We start from the raw sequence: 19,836 nt of genomic DNA, 5'->3' as shown, positions 1-19,836 counted from the left end.
CAGTGTGGTCTCTGTGGGGTTCTCTGAAGGGGTCTGTGTGAGGACTCTGGGAATCTCAGTGCTGTGGCTCTGTGGGGCACCATGAGATCTCTGAGAGCTCTGTGGGGTCTCTGGAGGCCACAGTGTGTCTCTCTCTGTGGCAGTGAGTGGTCCCGGTGGGCTCTCTGTACGAGATGTCTCTGTGAGGTTTCTGTGGGAGGTCTCTGTGGTCTCCACTGCTGGCCTCGCTGCACCCCATGGGAGACTGAGTAGCGGAGGGGTAAGGGCTTGCTTGCGCCTTCCTATGTTCTTGTTGGTCGGCCAGCGTTTCCTGTGGCGCCTCTCCTGGCCTGAGCCGTGGGGTCCACACGTCCAGCTCCTCCATATCCCAGAACTCGCCTATCGGTTTCCTGAGGGAACCCAGCAGCAAGCAGCCAGGCATGGCCCATCCTCAGCAGTCAGGGTCCCAGGTCTGTGACTCTCTCTCCTGAGCTCCCCAGGGGGACCGGAGCTGATCTCTGCCACATGCTGGGGACTGTTGCTGACTGCCCCCTCTACCCCAAGTGCCAACCAGTCCCACATGCTGGGGGCAGGGCCATTTCCATTTTCATCTAAATCAGTGGTACCGCCTGGCACGGTCCTCTCCACCATGGAAACGAGGCCCCCGGAACTGGGCCTCCTGCGCGCCTGTATGTGCACAAGGCACGGAAACTCCCTCTAGAGACCTCACACTCCTCTCGCCGATTTGTGGGGGGCTCCTGCTTTCCCATAGGGAAAGGGCCCAGAGAGGAGGAAGCTGTGCTGAAAGCAGAGGGAGACAGAGTGGGGACGGCTCCTGCCCTGCCCACCCCCTGCCCATTCTGGACAGGTCACTTCTAGCTGCCTTGTGTGTTCAAATCCTGCCTGCCTGCCTGCTTCTTCCCCTGCTGGTCTGTGGGGCAAGACAGGACCTCAGGAGCCAGGGGAGATTTGCTGTGTGACCCTAGCTCAGCTGCTGGGGTCCTTCTAAGTCACCACCTCTCCCCTGGGGGCCGTCCTGGGGCTACTTGTATGTTAAAGGTCACCAGACTCCCGAGTCATGCCTGGGGTTCCCTAGTCCTTGCTTTTTCACCTATCGTCAACACATCCTTTTAAAAATTCAATAGGTAGGCCAGGTGCGGTGGCTCATGCCTGTAATCCTAGCACTTTGGGAGGCCAAGGCTGGTAGATCACCGGAGGTCAGGAGTTTGACACCAGCCTGGCCAACATGGCAAAACCCCATCTCTATTAAAAATGTAAAAAATTAGCCAGGCCTGGTGGTGGGTGCCTATAATCTCAGCCACTTGGAAAACTGAGGCAGGAGAATCGCTTGAACCCAGGGGGCTGGAGGTTGCAGTGAACCAAGATTATACCACCGTACTCCAGCCGGGGCAAAAGAGTGAAACTCCGTCTCTGTCTCAAAAAAAAAAAAAAAAAAAAAATCGGTAGGTTACTATGTGCAAGCTTATTAAAGATGTTAAGAAATTCATCTTCCCTTATTCACTTTGCCTTCTCACTGGTCTGGCCCTCTGTGTTGGGGGTAAATGCATTTTTAGGTCTGTGGTCTGGGAGCTGGAACAGGGACAGACCCTGGGGTGGGGCCGGGATGAGCCATAGGCCCCTCTATGCCTGTGGAAGGGGTTGGAATGTCAGAGGCTCCCAGGTCATGGCACCGCCTATGGAGGCCTCACACCACTTTGCCTCCTTTTCAATTCTTTGTCTGCATCCCGCTCCCGCTGTAGTTCTACAGAGTCCCACCATCGGAAGCCTCTGCACACACAGGCATGGCCTGCCCCATTCACCCAGAACTACTTCTCTGAAGCTGAGACACACATAGGTGAGATAGACAAAGGCAGGTGACCCAGGAGCAGGGTCATTCACTCATTTCGGGCAGGGGAGCTCACGGTCCTCAGCAGCCTTTGTGAAGGCCTCCCCCCACCCCCCACGTTTACATCCACAGTGCTGGACGGTCTGTCCCCACCCCCACTCCAGAGTGCAAGAAAGGGAGAGGCAGTGGGATGGGGACTTTGTGCTTTGTATGTAGGCTGAGCTAAGAGGGCCCATCTCCGTCCCAGCCTTTGTGAGGGAGAGAAGGGGCTTCCCAAGGGCAGGCATTATCTACTCTCCCCGAGGATATCCAGGGTCAAGACTTCCCTGGCTTCTGAACTCAGGGCCCACACTCTCCCACCCGAGCTTCCACTATTTTGTGACACATGAAGCTACTTGACCGTTGGCAGTTCCTGGAGCCTGCATGGAGATATTCAGTCCTATGACATCTCTGCAAACCTTCTTCCTACAGCTGCATAAAGTTTGAGGTAGAGAGTAAGTAGTAGAAAGACGGGTTGAACCATATCTCTGAGTGGGATCTTCGTAGGTGTTCTCATCTCGTTTTTAGAATTTTTTGTGGTCTGTGTAAAGACAGTATTGTGGAAACCTAAGTTTCAGTGAAGGAACTCAGGATGAAGGTGGGCTTACAACACCACTCTCAGAATCCCTCCATGTCCTGTCACTTCTAGAAAACAAGCCCACACCAAGCACGACACAAATGAAAGCCATTATCCTTGTATGGGGGGGAAAAAAGGAGATATTTATTTCTTTTGGAATATTAAAAGTTCTGTGTTTTCACAGAAGACTACTTGACCTTCTGTGAGACAGCCTTCTTGGGGGAGCAAGAGTTGGGGCTGTCCTGGCCCCGTTGGTCATTGTTGCGCCGGACACTTTTCAAGGACTGTTGATCTCGGATATGCTTCTCTCTGTTGAGGTAACTCTGGCTCTTGAGAGTGGCTTGTTGACTGCTGGCCGCATAGACCACCACCTCCACCAGGAAGAGGTGCCTGCGGTTGCAGGGAAACCCACAGACTGGGGCTTGGAACTCCAGTTTGTGCTGATTTACGTGAGAGGCACGATGCTCACGGCAAAGTGTCACTTTTTTCTCCGGCATGTGTCCAGCTGCTGCCGTGAGCCCCTCGGCTTCAGCACAGCGGCTGTACACATGTGATCTGTTTTTCACTATTTTCTGGCTCTTGGCAGTGACTGGAACTGGCTTGCTTTTTTTCACTGAAAAGACCTGCTGAAAGAATTGTTTGATGTTTTCTCCGAAGTCGCTTATTGCAGGAGGCTGTTTCTTTGACGGCAGCAGCCGGAGGCCTTCATCCTGACGGGTTTTTTCTGTTTTCCTGACTGGGGTGAGTTGGGGAGTCCTCAGTTCTTCAAGCCTTTCTTCACGTTTTTCTAAGTTGGGCTTCGTTGGGTTCTCACTGTTGTGAGTCGGGGTAAACATCCGGCTCTGGCTCTTGCATGAGCCTTGACATTTCGGGTTCTTGGGCTCCTTGTACCCCAGGTTGCTCCTTCTGGCTGCCATAAGGTCATGTAGCTCCCGGCAAGCCTGCATGTTCCCGGTAGGCATGCTCTGGAGACGGCCGTGGGGCACTTGAGAAGCCAAACTCTCTGTAGCAAGGGGAATGTCAGTAAAGCCATCTGGAGGGAGCACAACGGCGCCACAAACTTGAGGCTGGGTCTCTGAGTTAGGGAGTTGAGAGCCTTTACTGGTCCGTGGAGCCTCTGAACCACTTACATCCTGACGTGTGGCTTGGAGGTTTGCCAGCATAAAGGTTTCCAAGGGATCTCTGGGTTGTGGCGCTGCCTCCATGGTCTCTCCAGCCCTTGAAGACTGGGCTCCTAAGCTCCTGCTCTGCTGGGCGCTGCCTGTGAGGCTGCATGTGAGGGGCTTAGAAGGCCACCTGTCCTCCTGTCCAGCTGGAGGAGGCTTCAAGGGCCCATGGGCATTCCAAGACGGGATCCCTTGTGGGGCCGTCTGGAACTTCGTAAATGTGGGTGAAGACACCAGAAGACTGTCTGGCGTCTGAACAGATGCTGTGGTCAGCACCTGCTTTCTCAGACCTGCCGGTGGTGATCCTCTTAGGAATGTGACCTTCTCAACTTTTGAGCTAGGCTGAGATTCATAGGTGGCTGAGGAGGGACCGGCAAGCTGTGTTAGGGATAAGGATGAAACCTTTTCCAGTTTAAAGAGCTTAATGGGCTTGAGGACCCTGAGGGCTAGGCTCCAGTTGTGTTTGGCCCACAGCCTCACAATATGGTGTCCCAGCACCTGTCGAGTGCACGGATCGAGGAAGGAAAGCTCCTGGGATGTGTTCACACTGGCTCTTTCACTTTTCGGGGGTGTTAGATTGCTGGTCTTCATGTGGGTGTTGGACACGGGAAAAGCCTGGTTGACAGCAAGCCAGGATCGACGCACACGAATGGGGATAAAGCCCTCACTGATCTGGCTCAACTTCATGCCCACGTGGGCTTTCAGGATGTTTTCCAAACGATTTGTCTCTGTTCGTCTTAATAAATCACTTTCCGAGTCTCTCCTCAAGGGCATTTTCAAGTCTCTTTCCGATTCCTCAGAGACTTGAGGTTCTGCCCCCAGAACCTTCCCTGGGAAGCTTTCTATGCACCTGGCTAGATTTTGTGTGGTCTGCCCCCGAATTTGTCCCAGAGGTGTACACGGATTACTCTCTAGCGGGAACGTCACCTTCTGTATGTCCTTGCTGCTTTCGCCCGAGGACTCGGAGAACTGCAAGGGTCTGAGTTTGCCCCTGGCCTGACTTGTCCCTGGCAGTTTCTCCTGAGGCTGCATCAGATCCGGAGACTCTTGGGTCGTTCCCAGGTTGCTCCGGAGTTCAGGACTGACTGGAAAGTTCTCAGGAATGATTGCTGTCAAGCTGTCCTGGGGAAGGTTAGGAGTGGAGGCGCTAAAGACATCCTGAGGTTTTTGGGCCCTAGAGGGTAAAGCCAACCCACCTTCTGGTTGTTTAGAAGACCATCCAGGGCGCTGCATATCAGGTAGGGTGAGAGCTTGCGTCTTATTCTGCGACGCAGGGCAAGCTACTCCAGAATTATTAATCGGGGATGCAAGAGCAGGAGCTTGGACTGGGAAAGAGGATGGAAGACGGGCCTGAACCTCCGCCTGAGCCACGTGTGAGAGCCGGAATTGGGGTGTGGGCGAAATAAAGGGTGGGGACTCAGGCCTCAGATGGGACGGGCGCTGGGCCTGGTAAAGCAGTGGAGACATTGTAGTCTCTGTTTGAACTGGGCGGACATCGGGAATGCCATTGAACAAGAAAGGAGGAGACTGTAAAGTATAAGGTCTCTCAGACACCCAGGCATTAGCCTCCAAGGATTCGCTGTGCCGAGAGGGGAGGCCCCAGAAAAGCTGGCTATAATTCTTCTGAAAATGTTCCTTCAGGATTCCAGGATCCGAGAGCTTCTGAGGACTGGACGATTGTTTCAAGTCTTCCGTGTCCCAGACGGGTTTTAGGGTTGTGGTGTCCTGCTCAGCATTCAATGATTTCACCAAATTCCCCAAAGAATTCAAGTGCTTTTCTGTGTTCGTTTGTTTTGGAAATGATCCATCTTTTTCTTTTTCCTCCCGAATGTTGATCCTGGCTCTTTCTGTGACTTGTATTCCCACGACATTCTGGCCATCAGAGCTGTGCAAAAAGGGGCTTTCAGCTTCCATCTGACTGTTTGTGGGGTCTCCCGAGGACGATGTTTCTGGTGGGTGGCCGGAAAGATGATCTTGCTGGACCGATGGGTTGGAGACACGCCAGGTTCTGGTAGTTTCCTGACACCAGGATGCAGACACAGAGGCATGACTGCTTGAGCCGCCACGGCCTGAGATGGCTGGGCCAGAAGTCGCCAAATCCTCACACGGAGATGAGCTCTGATGGATGGTGCCCAGTGGAAGTGCCACTGAGTCACAGTGAGATGGAGTCGTCGGAGTGGAGTCCCGCAGGGGAGGAGCAATGAAGCCTTTCGGAGGAGGCGGAGAGCAGGCCAGAGGATCAGGGGTGTGTGGTGGGTTAGGGAAAAGCGCAGGTGGCTCAGGTGAGGGGTGTTCCAGGGGAAGGGAAGGCTCTGGTGGTTGGGAGGCACTAAGAGGGGAGACTGAGGTGGCCGTTGGGCCTGGTGATGGGGTGGAGACCAGAGGCGAAGGATGCTGGATTTGAGGATCCGGGGAAGCTAATGAGGAAAGCACGGGAGTGGCATCTCGCATCGGCTCCTGAGGGGACTGGGAGGTTCCATCAGGCGTTCTTTTGCACTCCTCACCTGGGGGATCTGGACCAGAGAGCTGACCAAAGTCGCCTTTCTCAGGATGCGGCCCCAGGATGCTGCAGGAGGCAGGAGGCACAAGCTGCAGCCAGGAGCAGGTAGGGCCATAGGGCAGAGTGGGCACGTGGGCCCCGGCCCCTCCACCTCCCCACACCCAGACCCCCCAATTCTCTTATGCCCCTCCACTGCCCCACACACTGACTCTCCAATTCTCCTCCTGTGCCCCTCCACCGCCCCACACCCAGACCCCCAAATTCTCCTATGCCCCTCCACCGCCCCACACCTAGACCACCAAATTCTCCTATGCCCCTCCACCGCCCCACACCCTGACTCCCCAGTTCTCCTCCTATGCACCTCCACCACCCCACATGCTGACCGCCCAATTCTCCTCCTATGCCCTTCCACCACCCCACATGCTGACTCCCCAATTCTTCTCCTGTGCTCCTCCACCACCCCACATGGTGACTGCCCAATTCTCCTCCTATGCCCCCCCACCCCACATGCTGACTGCCCAATTCTCTTCCTATGCCCCTCCACCACCCCACCTGCTGACGGCCCAATTCTCCTCCTCTGCCCCTCCACCACCCCACATGGTGACTGCCCAATTCTCCTCTTATGCCCCCCACCACCCCACATGGTGACTGCCCAATTCTCCTCTTATGCCCCCCCACCACCCCACATGCTGACTGCCCAATTCTCCTCTTATGCCCCCCCACCACCCCACATGCTGACTGCCCAATTCTCCTCTTATGCCTCCCCACCACCGCACATGCTGACTGCCCAATTCTCCTCCTATGCCCCTCCACCACCCCCCATGCTGACTGCCTAATTCTCCTCCTATGCCCCCCACCACCCACATGCTGACTGCCCAATTCTCTTCCTATGCCCCTCCACCACCCCACATGCTGACTGCCCAATTCTCCTCCTATGCCCCTCCACCACCCCACATGCTGACTGCCCAATTCTCCTCCTGTGTGCTTCCACCGCCCCACACCCAGACTCCCCAGTTCTCCTCCTATGCCCCTCCACCGCGCTGCACCCAGACTCCCCAATTCTTCTTCTACCCCTTGCTTCAGGGTTTTACTCCCATTCTTTGTCCCCCTGGTCTCCCCATCCCAGGTTAGCTCCAGGCTGCCGTAAGGCGCTGGGGTCAAATCCCAGCCCGGTAAGAAGGATGCAGGGAAGGGGAAGTGCCTCACCGCTCTAGTTGTAGAAGCAAGTTCAGAATCCCCTCCAGGCCTGTCAGGAGGTCTGTACAATCTGGAAATTAGGAGACCGGGTTAGGGCAGTGAGGGAGGGGCCTGGGATCTCACAGGAGGCCGAGTGGATGTTTCTTGAGGGAAGGCCATGGGGAGTCAGACCCCGGAAACCACGTGTCTGTGTCCAAGGCCACATGGCCTGGACGGTGATAGCGAGGCATGGAGGGCAAGGCTTTGTTGTTTACAAAGGGCTTCCACACACAGACCTTCCCATCCCCATAGTTCTCACAGCTGCCCTGTGGGGAGAAAGGACTGGGGTGCTCTCAAAGAGGAATCAGCCTTAGCAGAGTTGAACAGCTGTCCACAGCCCCCTCATCCCCCGTCCTGATTCAGGCAGGCATTGGTCTCCTCCCCCTACACTGTGCCCTGCTGGGGAACACCCAGTTCTTGGCCCACCATGGTTTCATGCCAGCACGGAATCTGAGAGGGACCCAGGGTTCTGATTTCCTTCCTAGGAGCCCCCACCTCAGGCTTCTTCAATTGACTTCGTCAGACAGAGTCGCTGCTCTCTGGGGACAGACGAGATCAAATGAACTCTAGTGTACCCCGGCAGAGCCTTACCTTTCAGACTGTAGTCTTTCTTCCTGCCTTGGGGCCTCCCCCTCCACTGACATTGACACTGGGACAGAAGATGACCCTGGGAGAGAAGGTGACCCTGGGAGACAAGAAAGGGCGAGGGGCTGAGAGCAGCTCTCTCCCTCTCCGCCCCCAGTCCAGCCACGGCGCTCACGAACCGCTCAGCTCTCTCATCTTGCTCAGGGAGCGGTGTGCTTCCTCCCACTCCTGTTTAAGTGGATGATAAACTGCTTCTCTTAGAAAAACACGAAGAGGGGGCCAGACGCGGTGGCTCGCGCCTGTAATCTGAGCGTTTGGGGAAGCCAAGAAGGGTGGATCACCTGAGATCAGAAGTTTGAGAACAGCCTCGCCAGCATAGTGAAACTGTCTACTAAAAATAACAAAAATTAGCCGGGCATGGTGGCACGTGCCTGTGATCTCAGCTACTCCGGAGGCTGAGGCAAGAGAACTGCTGGAACCTGGGAAGCAGAGGCTGCAGTGAGTCAAGATCGCCATTGCATTCCAGCAAGGGTGACAAGAGTGAGACTCCGTCTCAAAAAACAAACAATAAAACCCACCACAAGGAGGGGTTTACTATATGAGGAAGTACATGTATTATATATATTTCATATGTAAACTATAATATACGTAATGTATAATATATAATATAATGTAAGTAATGGTAGAGGTGCTCCTCTACTCGACGAACACCTAGGCTCAGGCCCGCTGGCACACCTGAGCTGTCAGGTAGGATTCTGCTTCTCAGGAGATCAGAGGAGACTCCAGGCCCAGGTGTGCGGCTTTCGGAGGCTCAGCACAGCCCCCAGATCACCCCAGACAGACAAGGCTGGGCCCCCAGCCACCTGCCCCAGGAAGGGGCTTATGAGCGCCCCCCCCCACACACACAGAGACCTTCCCCATGTCCTGACTGGTCCTCACCAGTGAGTCCTGGTGTTTAGTTTGGCCCTGACGCCTCCTGTGCTCCCCCCACAGATGGACTTAGAGCTTGGGATGGAAATCCCAGTCCCGTCCAACCCCTGGCTGCTCTGCCTCTCCCTGGAAGGACCATGTTCTGGTCTCTCCTGACACTTCCCATTGCGGAAGTGTCTCCACTGGATTTGGAAAAGTAGAGCTAATAATAGAAAGAAAGGAGAGAATTGTGCTGTGTGTGTCTGGCCTGAGGGCTCCTTACCATTCTCTTCTCCCCGGGCAATGGTGAGGGTGGATCACGACGGAAGTAAGAGAGGCAGGGGACTAATAGGAAATACAACTCCACGACAAATACCAGGGTTAGGAAGATATCCAACACCCATGGTGTAAAGCTGGGGGTGTTTATCCAGAAATCACTAAGAAATTTTAGAGGAAACGGAATATTCGCCATCTGAATAGGTATGCTGCCTTCAAGCAACTGAGCTCTGGGCATTCCCTTGCAGACTAGGGACTGGGACCCAGGCCTGCATCACAGAGCTGGGGCCTTCACATCACAAAGGGCCCCTGATGGGGGAGGGGCAGCGAGAGGGGGAGGCTGAAGCACAAGCCCGGGATCCCTCCACCCTCCCACCTTCCAGATTCCTCCTTCCCGCTAAGTTTTGTCAGTGACAGAACTCAGCCAATTTTCTGTTCTTTCTCCCTGGAACACAGATATTATCTGGTTCCTTTTATCTGTTGGAGACGGTGGTATGAGGTTATCTATTTTATAATCCTTGAAAATCTGAAGTTGACTCTGAATCTTTGACTATGTACCAGGGATTTTTATTCTCAGAATCTCATTCGTCCTCAACTCCAGCTTTCCCACACAATGTTTTTGTCTTACATCAATCCAGGGACAAAATGTAAATTTGTTTTACTCTTATTTAGTTTTCTAAATTTTGAATAGTAAGGTTTTTTTTTTTTTTAATTGTTTCCATTTCACTTTCAATCAAAGGGACCTACCCACATACAATTAAGATAATTTTTTAAAATTTTATTTGCGTGTTTATTTTCTTTATAGTTCTGGGGTACATGTGCAGGACAGGCAGTTTTCTTACACGGGTAAATGTGTACCATGGTGGTTTGCTGCATCTGTCATCCCATCCCCTAGGTATTAAACTCAGCATGCATTAGCCATTTTTCCCGATGCTCTCCCTACCACTGCCCTCCCCCAACAAGTGCCAGTGTGTGTTGTTCTCCTCCCTGTGTCCACATGGTCTCGTTCAGCTTCCACTCATAAGGGAGAACATCTACGTGTCTGAAAGAGACATGATCTGACTTTATTTTCATGGCTTCGTGGTGTTTCATGGTGTATATATACCACATTTTCTTTTTCCAGTCAACCATTGATGAGCATTTGGGTTGATTCCATGTCTTTGCTTTTGTGAACAGTGCTGCAGTGAACATACACGTGCATGCATTTTTGTAATAGAATGATTTATATTTCTTTGGATATATAATGATATAAACACAATTATATATAATTATGTTTAATATATATAATGTAATATATATTATAGCTGATTAGTATATTCTAGCTAATGCTTATATAATATACAACACAATATGAACATAGAACATAATATGAGCATAGAACATAGAATAATATATTCTAGCTAATGCATATATATAACATAACATATATATGCATTAGCTAGAATAATATATAATATATGAGTTAGCTAGAATATATTAATCAGCTGTAAGATATATATATCTTATGTAATTAATAATGTGTAATATATAATACATAATTATGTATTTATTTTATATATAACAGAATTATATATATTATATAATGGCATAAATACCATTATACACAGTAATGGGATTGCTGGGTCAAATGGTATTTCCGGTTCTAAATCTTTGAGGAATTGCCATACTGTCTTTCATAGTCCTGAACTAATTTACATTCTTACCAATGGTGTAAAAGCATTCCTGTTTCTTCAGAACCTTACCAGTATCCATTGTTTCTTGACTTTTTAATCATTGCCATTCTGGCTGGTATGAAATGGTATCTCATTGTGGTTTGGATTTGCATTTTTCTAATTATTAGTGATGTTGAGCTTTTTCAAATGTATTTGTTAACTACATGTATATTTGTGTGTGTGTGTGTGTGTGTGTGTGTGTGTGTGTGTGTGTGATGGAGTCTTGCTCTGTTTCCCAGGCCAAAGTGCAGTGGTGAGATATTGGCTCACTGCAACTTCTGCCTCCTGGGTTCAAGTATTCCTTCTGCCTGAGCCTCCTGAGTAGCTAGGATTACAGGTATCTGCCACCATGCCTAGCTAATTTTTTTCTTTTTTGAGACTGAGTCTTGCTCTGTCAGCAAGCTGGAGTGCAGTGGCACAATCGCGGCTCACTGCACCGTCGGCCACCCAGGTTTAAGTGATTAATCTACCTCAGCAGTCCCAAGTAGCTGAGACTGCAGGTGTGGGCCACCATGCCCAGCTAATTTTTTGTATTTTATTAAAGGCAGGGTTTCACCATGTCGACCAGGATTGTCTCGATCTGACATCGTGATCTGCTTGCCATGGCCTCCCAAAGTGTGGGAATTACAGGCATAAGCCACCATGCTCAGCTTAATTTTTGTATTTTCAGTAGAGATAGGGTTTCACCATGTTGGCAAGGCTGGTCTTAACTCCTGACCTTAAGTGATCCATCTACCTTGGCCTCCCAAAGTGCTGGAACTACAGGCATGAACCACAGCACCTGGCCTCTCTTTTTAGAAGTGTCTGTTCATTCCCTTTGCCGTCTTTCAATGGTGTTGCTTTTTACTTGTAAATTTGCTTAAGTTCCTTATAGATTCTGGACTTTAGACCTTTGTCAGATAGATAGATAGATTGCAAAATTTTTCTCCCATTCTGTAGGTTGTCTGTTTACTCTGATGATAGCTTCTTTTGCTGTACAGAAGCTCCTTAGTTTAACTTGATCCCATTTGTCAAATTTTGCTTTTGTTGCAATTGCTTTTGGTACTTTCATCATAAAATCTTTGCCCACGTAGCTGGGGCAGCATCGACCCCACCAAACAGGAAGAGGTGGAGTGCTGAATGGTGGTGGGAAAAGAGCACGCGGAAGGGCTCCTGCCACTGGGCCACCTCGCCTGGCTCTGTCCCAACGCTAGCCACACGGCCTCTGCCTCTATCCCGCCGCCTGCAGCACCATGCAGGTCACTGGCTCAGAGCTGCCATGCCAGCCCTCGCAGCCCGCCGCCCAAGAGTTGGACTCCCAGCCGCTGCCGCCTCACAGGGAGCTGCAGTACTTGAGGCAGATCTTGCTCTGTCAGTGAGCTGGAGTGCAGTGGCACAATCTCAGCTCACTGCATCCTCGGCCACCCAGGTTCTGCCGACCAGGTTCAAGTGATTAATCTGCTTCAGCTTCCCGACCCAGTAGCTCAGGTTGCATCTATAGTTGACATTGAATCACTTATTCAGCGTCAGGGTAGTAAAAGGAGGAGCTTTCCCAAACTGAAGCAGAGCGGCATTTGTCCCAGGTTGTAGAGTATTCCCTGCCATAAATAAAGACATGCTGGTTCTTGTTATTTATGCAGGCACTGGTGGTCCCATTATTTCTTACATTTTATAGTCTTAGAGCAAGGATCTAAAGAGCGATTTAGGATACAGTGTAAAGATACTAGTAAATTAAGACAGTTCTGCAAGATCTGTAGGACTTCTGTTTTTCTTCCATTCATCATTTATGAAGTATTCTTGCCGGAAATAGTTTATGTCTCTTCTCTTTCGCTGAGTGATGAACACTCAGCCAGGATGCTAAAATATGGCTTGTTGAAGTATGTTGTGTTTCTGTATGTTCTTGTTTCTTTCCCTGAAATGTGAGAAAGTAGAAAAAGATATTAATCATAAACCAAGTATTTATCATAAACCTTAAAAAAAAGGTAATCAGTAGTACCATTGACTAAAATTTTTAGGCCCGCAAAGAAACTTACTCCAAAGTTAGCACAATACTAATAGAGAATACAAGCTTTGCCAGGAATCACTGAGGCATAGTACCTCGTATGGGAAATATGGGAAGTAAAACCACCTGAGGAGCCACTTGTTGGTGACTCAGGTTGTTTCTGGAAGAGTAGGCCGTGACTACCAAACTTTGTTAATTAAGGACTATTTATAATGATTTTTGAGGAAACTGCAACTGCCAATTGAGGGAAAAAATGTCAGTTCATGGCTGCATAATACATGACAGAATCACAAAAACCATTTCATAAGTTATAAAAACAACAACTGATGCTGATGCAGTGCAGGCAAACCCCAAAGTTGGGCTTAGCTGGCGAGGGTTCCTGGCTTCACTCAGGAAAGAATTCAAGGGCAAGCCAGGTAAGGTGGAAAAAAAACACCTTTATCAAAGCATCACTGCTACAGGTCCTGTGGTGTCAAAGCTCAGTTCCTGCTCCCAGGGCTGCCCCATATGCAGGGTGCTGAGAGTAGCTACTCAGCCCAGTTTTGCAGTCATACGTATATCTACTTTCAATTACATGTAGATTGAGAGGTGGTTTATGCAGAAATTTATGAAAAGGGTGGTAACTTTGGGGTCATCAGATCTTGCCACTGAAAGTGGTGATAATGCCTGGGTATTGCCATGGCAATGGTAAACTGACATGGCACACTGGTGAGTGTATCTTATGGAAAGCTGCTTTCACTCTGTCCCTGTTTAGCTAGTCCTCAATTTTCTTGTTTGTAAAAGACCTAATAAAATGCAAAGCTAAATAAGTTTTGATTACTTTTGCACAAACCTAATGAAATGCAAAGCAAAATAGTTTCTATTATATTCTTCAGAAACTCTTTTTGTCAGTGTCCTCCAAAACCTCAACCTGACAACCTTCAGAGATAACTAATATGAAAATACTGGAAAACATCTACTTTTATACCATCCAGAAATTTAAAATGATTAAAAACTAGTCATTTTGCACCTAGCTGGGACTAGTTTTATTTTTTTGATAGGGAGAGCCAAATGTCCTAATAGCAGTTACTGAGCAGTCTCTCCTAGTCTCATTCATTTCTGATGCTGTGTTATATACCACATTTCCACCTGTCTATGGCTGTGTTTCTGAGCTTTTTTTTCTATAGTTTTGATCTACTTCTACTCTTGTAAAATGCCACTCTGTTTCATTATGATAGTTTTGTAATATATATTTTGATATCTGATAGGGCAAATTTCCTATGCTTCATTTATCTTTTAAAAAATTGTTTTTACTTTTCAAAATACTTTTACTCATTAAGCAAATTTTGTTTTATTAAAAGAAAATTTTAGCCAAATGTGGTAGGCACATGCTGGTAGTCCTAGCCACTCAGGACCCTGTCTCAAAAAGAAAAAGGAAAACATTTTGTTTAAAATAGTATGTTTTAAAAAGCAGTTCTACCACATTGCAACACCACTCCTATTTAATATAGTATTGGAAGTTCTAGCCAGAGCAATTAGGCAAGAAAAAGAAAGGGCATTCAATTAGGAAAAGAAGAAGTCAAATTGTCCCTTTTTAGGGACAACATGATCATATATTTAGAAGACTCCATTGTCTCAGCCCAAAACTTCCTTAAGCTGATAAGCAACTTTGGCATAGTCTCAGGATACAAAATCAATGTGCAGAAATCACAAGCATTCCTATACACCAACAACATACAATCAGAGAGAAAAATCATGAATGAACTCCCATTATTTGCTATAAAGAGAATAAAATACCTAGGAATACAACTAACAATGGATGTAAAAGATCTCTTCAAGGAGAACCACAAACCACTGATCAAGAAAATAAGAGAGGACATACACAGATGGAATAACATTCCATGCTTATGGTTAGGAAGAATCAATATTGTGAAAATGGCCATACTGCCCAAAGTAATTTATATATTCAGTGGTATCCCCATCAAGCTACCATTGACCTTTATCACAGAACTGGAAAAAACCACTTTAGGCCTGGTGCGGTGGACCATGTTTGTACTCCCAGCACTTTATGAGGCCAAGGTGCGTGGATTACGAGGCCAGGAGTTCTAGATCAGCCTGGCCAACATAGTGAAACCCTGTCTCAAAACAAAACAAAACAATTTAAGCTTCATATGGAACCAAAAGAGAGCCCACATAGCCAACACAATCTTAAGCAAAAAGAGCAAAGCTGGAGGCATCACTCTACCTGACTTCAAACTGTACTACAAGTCTACAGTAATCAAAACAGCATGGCACCAGTACCAAAACAGAGATATAGACCAATGGAACAGAACAGAGGCCTCGGAAGCAATGCCAGATACCTACTATCTGATTTTTGACAAACTGGATGAAAACAGGCAATGGGGAAAGGATTCCCTGTTTAATAAGTGCTGTTGGGAAAACTGGCTAGCCATGTGCAGAAAGCAGAAACTGGACCCCTTCCTTATACCTTATACAAAAATTTTCTCCAGATGGATTAAAGATTTAAACATAAGAACTAACACCGTAAAAACCCTAGAAGAATACCTAGGCAATACCATTCAGGACATTGGCACAGGAAAGGACTTCATGACTAAAATACCACAAGCAACAGCAACAAAAGCCAAAATAGACAAATGGGATCTAACTAAAACTTAAGGGCTTCCACACAGCAAAAGAAACAATCATTAGAGTAAACTGACAACCAACAGAATGGGAAAACATTTTTGCAATCTCCCCATCTGACAAAGAGCTAATATCCAGAATCTACAAGGAACTAAAGCAGATTGACAAGAAAAAAACAAACAAACCCATTCAAAGTGGGCAAAGGATATGAACAGACAGTATTCAAAAGAAGACATTTATGAGGCCAACAAACATGAAAAATGCTCATCATGATTGGTCATTAGAGAAATGCAAATCAAAATCACCTTGAGATACCATCTCATACCAGTTAGAATGGCGATCATTAAAAAATCTGGAGACAACAGATGCTGGAGAGGATGTAGAGAAAAAGGAACACTTTTACACTGTTGGTGGGAGCGTAAATTAGTTCAACCATTGTGGAAGACAGTGTGGTGATTCCTCAAGGATCTAGAAATAGAAATTCCATTTGACCCAGCAATCCCATTACTGGGTTTATACCCAAAGGATTATAAATCGTTCTGTTATAAAGACACATGCACACATATGTTCATTGTGGTGCTATTTTCGATAGCAAAGACCAGGAACCAACCCAAATGCCCATCAATGATAGACTGGGCAAAGAAAATGTGGCACATATACACCATGGAATAATATGCAGCCATTAAAAATGACGAGTTCGTCTTTTTTGTAGAGGCATGGATGAATCTAGAAACCATCATTCTCAGCAAACTGACACAAGATCAGAAAACCAAACATCACATGTTTTCACTCATAGGCGGGTGATGAACAGTGAGAACACTTGGGTACTAGGAAGGGAACAACACTCACTGGGCTAGTGGAGGGAAGGGAAGGGGAGGGATAACACTGGGACAAATGCCTGATGTAGGCAACAGGACGGGTCAGGGGGATGGAGACAGCAAACCTCTGTGGCCTATATCTACCTATGCAACAATCCTGCAGGATGCAGGATGTGCACGTGTACCACAGAGCCCAAAGTACAATTAAAAAAAACTAATTTTTAAAGGCAAGGTCTCTCTCTGTCTTTTAGGCTTAAGTGCAGTGATACAATCATAGCTCATTGTAATCTCAAACTCTTGAGCTCAAGTCATCCCCACTCCTCAGCCTCCTAGTGGCTAGGACTACAGGTATGCACCACTGTGCGTGGCTAATTTTTTTGGTTTTTACTTTTTATAGACATAGGTTCTTGCTATGTTGCCCAGGCTGTTCTAGAACTCCTGGCCTCAAGCAGTCCTCCTGCCTCAGCCTCCCAAAGTGCTGGGAGCCAATGCACCTAGACTATGTTGCAGTACTTTAAAATAATCCTAAACCTCCTTGTCAATAAGTGATTGTATAATATACTTTTTTTTTTTTTTTTTGAGACAGTGTCTCACTCTCACCCAGGCTGAAGTGCAGTGGTGCAATCTTAGCTCGCTGCAGCCTCTCTGCCTCCCACAAGCACAAGCAATTCTCATGCTTCAGCCTCCTGAGTAGCTGGGATTACAAGTGGATGCCACTATACCTGGCTAATTTTTGTATTTTTAGCAGAGACAGGGTTTTGCTATGCTGGCCAGGGTGATCTCGACCTCCTGACCTCAAATAATCTGTCCACCTCAGCCTCCCAAAGTGCTGGGATTATGGGCGTGAGCCACTACGCCCATCTGATATAATACAAATTTTAGAATCCCCTTGTCATGTTCCCTAAAAAATCTTTTTAGGATTTTGATGTCTCTTCTTTCCTTTTAAATTTATTTTAATTTTTTTTTTAACATGGTATGAAATGTTCTAAGTGATGGGTATTTTACTGAATTTATAAAACAATCTGGAAGGGAATTGACATTTTTTTTTACCCTGCTCCTGGAATTGACATCTATATAAAGTGAGCTTTTAGAACTTTTTGGTGATACATATTTTGAGACTTCAAAAGTTGGAACTAAAGGGGCAAACATGAATATATATTTTTTTATTTTGGAGATCTGTTTTTTCTATGGGACCTTGCTACAGTTTAATGAACTGGCAAAAAAAATGTCAAATCAAATAGATAATTAGACTAAAAATATACTTAATTGCACTAAAGAACTGTCCTCTGAAAGCACAATGTGTTATCTCTCCAGATGTGGTTACCTCAATTTATGTTCTATGTAGAAAAAGCCAGGCAGATGAATTGTATTTGAATAGATGCTGTTTTATTTCAAAGGGTGACCCTTGTTTCAAAAGATGGTCAGATGACACCATTCTCTCTAGTAGATTATGATTATGTATATTCTCTACATTTGGGATTACTGTGCCTCCCTTTACATTAAGAAACTTTCCATATGGAAGCCCAATATTCTTACTTTTCTTTTCTTTCTTTTTTCTTTTTCTTTTGAGGAGTTTTGCTCTTGTTAACCAGACTAAAGTACAATGGTGTAATCTCAGCTCATGGCAGCCTCTGCCTCCTAGGTTCAAGCAATTCTCCTTCCTCAGCTTCCCAGGAAGCTGGGATGGCAGGCATGTGCTACCATAGCCAGATGATTTTTGTATTTTTAGTGAAGACAAGGCTTCACCATGTTGGCCAGGCTGGTCTCAAACTCCTGACTTTATGTGACTTATCCGCCTTGGCCTCCCAAAGTGCTGGGATTACAGGAGTGAGACACTGTGCCTGGCCTTATGTTGCTTTTTACATACACTGAAGTTTTCATCACCTGTGTTTGTTCTGGTTCTCTTTTTATTTTTGAGACGAAGTTTCTTTCTGTTGCCCAGGCTGGAGTGCAGTGGCCCAATCTCAGCTCACTGTGGTTTCCAGGTCCTGGGTTCAGTACAAGATTCTCCTGCCTCAGCCTTCTGAGTAACTGGGATTACAGGCATGTGCCACCATGCACAGCTGATTTTTGTACTTTCAGTAGAGAAGAGGTTTCACCATGTTGACCAGGCTGCTCTTGAACTCCTGACCTCAAGTGATCTGCCTTGTCTCAAACTCCCAAAGTGCTGGGATTACAGGCTTGAGCCAGCATGCTTGGCTCTGTTCTAGTTCTCTGAAGAGATTGTAAGCTGTATACACTTCTGTTTCCCCTATAACTTCTCACCATGTGCTACCTGAACATGCTGCTCAGTACAGTAGCTACACAGGAATTATCCTTCTCCTACTGATCAGCTCTTTCAGAGGAGGGTCCTGGACAGTGAGCATTGACACAGGTTCTCAGTTAAACAATGAAAGGAAAGGAAAGGTATTAGAGACCACCTTGTGTAACCAATTCTTACATTATTGCAGTTGAAAAAATAGAGGCTTTGGGAGAGTAGAGATTTGCACGGTGTTGGCCATCTCCTGGTCCAGTGCTTTTGCTCCAGGACACATTGCTTCCTAAGTTCTTCATGTTTGTGGCCTAGGCTGCTGTATTTTAGCTCTTGTTTTTGGGTAGCACTGCTTGTCAGCTACAACCCACTGTTGTATAGCCAGGATTTTAGTCATCTAGAGCTGCCATAAAAAAATACCACAAACTAGGTGGCTTAAACAACAGAAATGCATTTCTCACAGTTCTGGAGAAATGTATTTCTCACAGTCCAAGATCAAGTTGTTGGCAGGGTTGGTTTCTCTTGTGGTCTCTCTCCTTCGCTTGCAGATGGCCACCTTCTTATTGTGTGTTCACATGGTTTTTCTCTTTGTGCACACATCCTTGGGATCTCTCCCTCTTCTATGGACATCATTTCTATCAAATTAGTCCTCCATCCTTATGGCTGAATTTAACTTAATTTTTTTTTTTTTTTTTTTGAGATGGAGTTTCTCTCTTGTTGCCTGGGCTGAAGTGCAATGGTGCAATCTCAGCTTGCTGCAACCTCCGCCTCCTGGGTTCAAGTGACTCTCCTGCCTTAGACTCCCGAGTAGCTGGGATTACAGGCACCTGCCACCACACCTGGCTTATTTTTCTTATTTTTAGTAGAGACAAGGTTTCACCTCATTGGCCAGGCTGGTCTCAAACTCCTGACCTCAGGTGATCCACCCCCTCCCCCACCCCACCTCAGCCTCCCAAAGTGTTTGGATTATAGGTGTGAGACACTGCACCCTGCCAAATTTAATTTAACTTTAAGAAGGTAATTAATACAGCCATATTAGAGGCATGAATTTTGTCGGACATGATTCAGTCCATAATGGCTAGCCACTTTCTCCACCATGTGCTCGAATGTATTGTCTCTGTTGTCTCTTTGGACATTTTGGAAATTGAGCTCTGGTCCTGTCTAGATTTCTTTACATTTTGTTTCTTCTCACTAGATATATTTGTCATCAGATAAGCAGATATGTAAAAGTTAAATATAACATTTACTAATGTGTATACTGCACATTACATAGTCCATGGAATTAATTGTCCATCAGAATACAGACACTGAAATTTAGAATGGAAAGTTGTCAATGACA

At 47.1% G+C, this 19,836-nt stretch overlaps 1 protein-coding gene and 1 pseudogene across 3 annotated transcripts in view; one reads left to right on the top strand and one right to left on the bottom strand.

Annotated features, from left to right (window-relative positions):
* Positions 1-19,836, top strand: part of LOC103791116 (transient receptor potential cation channel subfamily M member 6-like) — a 65,696-nt pseudogene that overhangs the window by 8,646 nt on the left and 37,214 nt on the right. The window lies entirely within an intron of this gene.
* On the bottom strand, positions 2,585-9,364 carry LOC118154754 (spermatogenesis-associated protein 31A1-like). 2 transcript variants are annotated; one of them, XM_078369916.1, is made up of 4 exons: positions 9,121-9,364; positions 7,935-8,010; positions 7,314-7,374; positions 2,585-6,173 (listed from the first exon to the last, which is right to left on the bottom strand). In XM_078369916.1, the coding sequence occupies exons 1-4, from the start codon at positions 9,349-9,351 to the stop codon at positions 2,630-2,632; spliced, it is 3,912 nt and encodes a 1,303-aa protein (XP_078226042.1). In that variant the 5' UTR covers positions 9,352-9,364; the 3' UTR covers positions 2,585-2,629. The 2 variants fall into 2 exon arrangements, with proteins under 2 accessions (XP_078226042.1, XP_054112532.2); XM_054256557.2 differs by having other exon boundaries at positions 7,935-8,028; positions 9,121-9,338.

This window comes from Callithrix jacchus, chromosome 1 (genome assembly GCF_049354715.1).
Source record: "Callithrix jacchus isolate 240 chromosome 1, calJac240_pri, whole genome shotgun sequence".
In the NCBI taxonomy this organism is placed as follows: domain Eukaryota; kingdom Metazoa; phylum Chordata; class Mammalia; order Primates; family Cebidae; genus Callithrix; species Callithrix jacchus.
The sequence above is the reverse complement of the archived record's forward strand: the minus strand, read 5'-3'. Positions and strand labels throughout refer to the sequence as shown.